The sequence below is a fragment of the Phaethon lepturus genome, unplaced genomic scaffold (assembly GCF_000687285.1).
Source record: "Phaethon lepturus isolate BGI_N335 unplaced genomic scaffold, ASM68728v1 scaffold34616, whole genome shotgun sequence".
Classification (NCBI taxonomy): domain Eukaryota; kingdom Metazoa; phylum Chordata; class Aves; order Phaethontiformes; family Phaethontidae; genus Phaethon; species Phaethon lepturus.
In genome coordinates this window covers 20,642-26,744 of record NW_010546173.1, presented here as the reverse complement: position 1 = coordinate 26,744, position 6,103 = coordinate 20,642, and the positions used below count along the sequence as shown (strand labels likewise).

Sequence of the window (6,103 nt, the reverse complement as noted above, 5' to 3'; positions counted from 1 at the left end):
AGAGAGGAGCCCAGGCTGGAGCAGGGTTGCTGGCAGGACTTGTGACCCTGTGGGGGACCCAGGCTGGAGCAGTCTGTTCCTGAAGGACGGCACCCATGGGGGGACCCGGGCTGGAGCAGTTGGTGAAGAACTGCAGCCTGTGGGAAGGACTCATGTTGGGGAAGTTCATGGAGGGCTGTCTCCTGTGGGAGGGATCCCAGGCTGGAGCAGGGGAAGAGTGTGAGGAGCCCTCCCCTGAGGAGGAAGGAGCGACAGAGACAGCGTGTGACGAACAGACCACAACCCCCATTCCCCGTCCCCCTGTGCCTCTGGGGGGAGAGAGGGAGAGAAAATCAGCAGTGAAGTTGAGACTGGGAAGAAGGAAGGGGTAGTGGGAAGGTGTTTTTAAGATTTGATTTTATGTCTCATTATCCTACTCTGATTTGATTGATGAAATTGGTAAATTAAAATAATTTACCCAAGTTAGTCTTTTTTTACCCATGAACTGTAACTGGTGAGTGATCTCCCTTTCCTTATCTCGACCCACAAGCTTCTCGTATTTTCTTTCCCCTGTCCAGCTGAGGAGGGGAGTGACTGGGCAGCTTTGGTGGGCACCTGGCATCCAGACAGGGTCAACCCACCACACTGCTGTATCTATCTTTGCCAGAAAATGATTTATACCACTTATGACCTGAAATGCCTTCTGAAGGTGCTTTTTTCTCTCTGCTGAATGAGCCCTAGGACACAGATCTAATCTCAGATACTTAGCTAGATGACTGAAGTCCGGCCACAGGACTCCAAGACTTAGTGATGTGAAATCTTATTTTCTTGTGCTGTACTTAAAGATCTCTGCCTCAAATGCGTCAAATGATCTCAAATGCCTCAAACGCTTCATTGGTACGAAATACCATGCAGCTGTACAGTCTGGCTGGGCATTCACGCAACGCCTGTGAACTTCCCAAGTGTCGTGGTTTATGACTAATTCCAGAAAACAACAGAATGAAATCATCAGCCATCAAATTGTTATAAGCGAACGCTGCTCTGGTCTGTAACTACATGACCACCTCTGCCCCCAGTGTTGTGAACCACTCTACCTTTGAACACAAACTCCGTGCCGCCCATCACTTTGGACGAGTGCACTCCCCGGCTGTAACGTCCCTTGGCGTAGATGGTGAAGGTGGGATGCTTGCAGATGGGATCGGAGTAGTGGTAGTAGTGACCTTCCCAGGTGTTGTTGTTGTCATGGAAGATGAAGTGGCGAGTGAGGAAGAGGACCTCTGGTCGCACCTCGCAGCGCTGGCTCACCCACTCTCCGTGTAGCCCTATAGTCAGGTCTGCCTTGGGGGGTAAGATGGGAGGATGGTGCTCATCCGACCGGTAGATGATTCTGCACGCAATGCACGTGCGGTCGTGGTTCTGAAATGAAGCAGAGAGAAACCCTCGTTAGGCATTATCCATGATAGAGGGTGGTGAGTCAGGCCGTCCGTTTCATGTTGAAGTGACACCAGCTCAGCGTTTTAAGGAATATGTTATTTCTTATCTTCCTAATGCTCTCCTGCAGATTCTCACCCTTCAAAGCACCTGAAACATGGCACCATTTGGTTTTGTATGTATAAGACTGCATAGCAGGAGCGGAATTAGGAGATTAATTCCCTCATCTGCATTTCTCTGAAACGAACATTTTAGTTCAGCTTTTTATGGGATCTAGAAAAGCCTGACTTTATCCTTCAAATCATACAAGAAGCTGGCAGATGGTAATTTACTGTGCTAGGGACTTGGCAACTCTTGTGTTAGAAATGAGTACATTTGCTGAGCTCTTATTTTGCATCTGTCTTCCTTTTAATTGTTAACTTTGGTTACCGCAGATGGACACGGGTGTCCTAAGTACATTTTTCAGTTGGGTAGCAGCCTGGGAGAACAGTAACCAGCAATTTTAAACTTTTTTCAGCTTTTCTGAGCCCTAACGCAAGCTTGTGAAGCATACGACGTGGCCAGCTACCACCGGACACGGTGAAAGCTTTATGGCCCTCTCCAGCGGGAATGGGGTCCGTGGCGCCTGCCGGGCTCCACGGCGGTTCACTGCTGTGGGCCGGGTACCCCTAGCCCCGTCCATGGGTGCCGGGGGTGATTTACCAGGGGCACGCAGGCTCCGAGTCCCTGGCAGGAGGGGAGGGAATTTTGTGCTGAGGCTTCCAACTCCTGGCATCAGAAAATAAAACCGTATACAGAGACTTGTATGTTGTTCCTAAGGCTGTTTCCACCAGTGCAAGTTTTGTCTTCTTGGCAAAAGAGTTTGGTTTCGCTATTCTCTTTTCAAACCGTATTTTGCACTTTTTCAATGGCAAGAGAGACAGCAGCATTAGCATTCGTCTCCGCTCTGCTAAACCTTGCAGTAAATTTTATGGACCAATAAAGGATTGCAAAATGAATTTTTTATCTCACTTAATTTATAACAAATAATTAGATCAAGAAGAATAAATGCAGCATTCCCTGTTTTACTTAGTGCCTGTTTTGGGTTGGCGATGTGCTGTTTGTTTGCATCTCAGGATCTCCAGTCGGCCGGTGGTGTGTGGAGGGGCTGCGAGCAGAGCTGTAAACAGGCTTATACTCAGAGTGAAAGGCAAAGACCACGCAGGCAGCTTGTACCTTCATCTTTCAAGGACACTCAGTCCTTCCTGGAGGGAGGGGGATGCACTGGGTGGGTTACTCACATCCACCTTGGTCAAGCTACGAGGTGTTTTCCTGAGGTGCAATTCCGAATGCACCGAGTTAAGAGCTGAAGCTCCCCACGCAGCCATCAGGGAGACAGGTTTATACAAATACTTTTTCTTTACGCCCCTTCCCAGCCCTCTTTTCTGAGATGTCTCTGAGCTCCCTCCATAACGTAAATGCTCGTCACTCATACTGTAAAGTCCACCTGAGCTGCTATGGAGTCAGCGTTTCTCCACCCACTGCCTTCAGCTCACAGCACACTTTAGGGGAGACATTTACACAACCTTCATTAGTGCCCTGAGTTGGTTGCATAATATGACCTCAGATGGCTTCACAGTCAATGTACATCTCGTGCAATATATCCCTTCCACACGTATTAAACAGGGTTTATATTTGCCTCCCTGCCCCAGGCCAGATAGACACCAAAAGTCAGTGAAATCAAGGAAAAATCTGCTGTTCTACATCCCTGGGATGTAGAATAATGATATATGTGCAAAATAACTATAAATGATGTATCTCACGTTGATCTGAATCAGTCTCGGCCAACATCCCTGCTTTGAGGAGGAGGCTGGATTTGGTGACCTCCAGAGGGTCTTCCACCCCAAAACATACGGTCTTCTGGGAATCACATGTCAGCATGTTATTAAAGTGGATGCTGTTCTTTCCCACAGTGGAGCTTTTAAACTAATTTTAAGATAAATTTTTCAGCTAAATTCTGCAAGCAGGTGCAAGGGCCATTAGTATCTTAGTGAAAATACAAAGAACATTTAACTGAGTAATTTAACTGCAACTGGTGAAGTTCGTGCAGATTTGTGCCATAGTAACTGACAGCAGGGGCTGGTGCAAAATATCTGGTTCCCCTGAACACTGAAAGCACAGATAACGCATCAGGATTGTGAATCTGGGCCATTTTCTGAGATTGCAGGTTTCAGTTTGGATTTTCTGATGGCCAAGAGAGGAACCAAGATCCAGTCATGTTTCCTATTTTGATTTCTTGTGTGGCCTTCCTGTGTGACAACCTCACTTCATACAAACACAGACAATTACAGGTCTTCTGTTTGGGACAGGACTGGTAGAAGGCTAAATAAAGACACTGAACTGTCAGAGAGCAGACAGAAATTTTAGGGGCTTGTATATGATTAAAAATAAAATAATAGTAATGGTTATTATAAAAAATGTGTGTAACTCCATTCGTGGAACAAACCTTCAAATACAATCTGACAAAAGTCCTGTGTCCATCTTCCTCTTGCCTACAATAAAATCTCACCACTTGAGATGGGACTTATGAAACCAGTCTGTTGAATCTCTCTCTCTCTTTGGAGGACGTCAGTCTTTTACTCCAGAAAGAGGTCTGGTTTACTGGGTGGTTTGCGGCTTGGGATTGCTGGGGGGCAGATGACTTATAAATGACTTGGAAACAAGCTGGTGCTGGGAAAAGGTGGAGACTGCCTTGGCACATCTCAGGCAGCGGCACAGCCGCCCCATTTCCCTTCAGCTCCAGCTGTGAACGGGGATGTCAGAAGCTGAGCATCCGCCCTGTGCTGGGCAGCGCTGCTGGTGCTACAAGAAAACTGTCGGATAAGGCGTGCGATTCCACTCGCTGCCAAACAAAGCACCAGCGAAGCGCACGTTTTTTGAAGTGTGATAGAAATAATGCCTTTTCTTCTTGGGGATTGACGTCCAAAAGATGCTGCCGCTGCCTTGCATGGACACCTGGCAGTGATCCAGGCCAAGGGAAGATGCTGGTGTCTGTCAAGCACTCGTTTCTCCAGCATGGCTGTCCTGCCGTGGGGCAGGCTGGCCTTGCTGCTCCCTAACATTTTAAGGGCTAATAAACTGCACTGATGACTAACTTTATTGCTGTGATTGCCCCACTCACATAAAGTGAAGCAAGAAAGCGAGGAGAAGACAGTGTTTTAAAACTAAACATGAATTGGTAAATAGTAGGAGACAATTTCTGCTACAGTCCCTTCTCTCTTTAAGTGAAGTTGAAAGCTCTTATTTCATAGAGGAGACCCTGGCAGAGCAGTATGGGGGTTTGGTTTGTATTCACATTTCCCTCTCAGAAGCCTGTCCTCCACATTCAGTTTGTGAGCCAAGGCAATTTAACCTGGGAACGGGTGGTTTCTGTTGCCCTTGTTCAAAATCTGAAGAATACCAAACATAAACCCAGCCTGTTGTCTTCTTGGTCACCCTTGGCTGTTTGTGGGATTCCTCTGTTGTTTCTCAGGTCTAGTGAATGGACAAGAAGCAGATTTGGAATCAATCCTATTTGCAGCAATGTTATTTTTTTTACTTTTTTTTGACTAGGAAGCACTATCAAGCACAAAAGTTCTTTCTGCCATTTTTCTAGCAGTGATTTTAGGTTTCTTCACTCCTCTACAACATTAAAAACCACGGGTATTATGAGTCAAGGCTCTGATGCTGGGCAGGGAGTATTAGCGTTGTTTGATGTCTTGTCCATCATACTGGGAGTGCAGAAGGTGCAAACTGGTCATACCTGCTGTATGTCAGGTCCTTTGGCTGTGGCCAGCAGCACAGTGCATAGAAAAAGGTCCATGGAGCTCCACAGAGCAAAACAAATAGGAGCAGCCCCTTTCTTCTTATCAGGGGTGGGTTCATGTTCTGAGGCATAAGGAGGAGTTAATTCCCAAAGCTTTTAAAACTTGTGCAGTGTGACTATGCTGGCTGTCATTACAGCGTGAATGGAGGTGACTCCTTGGGCAAACTCAAGGAAAGTCCAAGTTAACCCACGGAAATCAAAGTGAAGTTTAGCAGTATAAACACTTGCCTGTAGCTCATCTGGGTCTTGGACCTCTGCGGTCCTGAACTGCTGTAACTCTGTGCGGCCCCTCTAGTTCGAAGTCTTTGCATCAGCTCTGAAGGTCTGGCCAGTTGCGCTGCTAAGAAATATCCAGCCTTCTAGTTACTGACAGTGTGCCTGGATGAAGGGGCTGAGGTGAATGAACACTCTGTGCGACAAAAAGGGAGTGGGACAGGGAGAGGTTGGGGTGGTGAGGATGGAAGCAGAAGGCTTCCAGCTTTCACAGGCTGGCTCATGCACCTCATATGAGGTGCTCATGCACCACATACATACCCTGAATGCATTGCTTCCCCGAGACCAGTGCTTGAATCTAAGCTTACAGAAACCTTTTTTTTTTGCTGTGATACTATCATCTTTCACAGAGTTATGAACTTCTTGGTGGAAGAATATGCCACATGTAAACTCTCTCAGTGTGATTTTTGTCCATGTAATGGACGAGAGAAAGATCTAGTTTTGTTATAAGGCAATTGGACTTAATTATGGAGTAATTTATGTTTAACAATTGACTGTATTTTTCACTGTTGCTTTTTCAGGTCAGCTGCTCTTGGCTCTTAATTACACTAGCTGAGGCTTTGCAAATAACTCCCT

General features: G+C 46.6%; 1 protein-coding gene across 1 annotated transcript in view; it reads right to left on the bottom strand.

The window, feature by feature from the left end:
• Positions 1-6,103, bottom strand: part of APCDD1 (adenomatosis polyposis coli down-regulated 1) — a gene marked incomplete at its 5' end in the record, with an annotated part of 21,466 nt that overhangs the window by 3,773 nt on the left and 11,590 nt on the right. Inside the window, one exon of the mRNA XM_010289212.1 lies at positions 1,074-1,395. Coding sequence (XP_010287514.1) covers positions 1,074-1,395 — 322 coding nt within the window. The remainder of the gene's footprint in view (positions 1-1,073; positions 1,396-6,103) is intronic.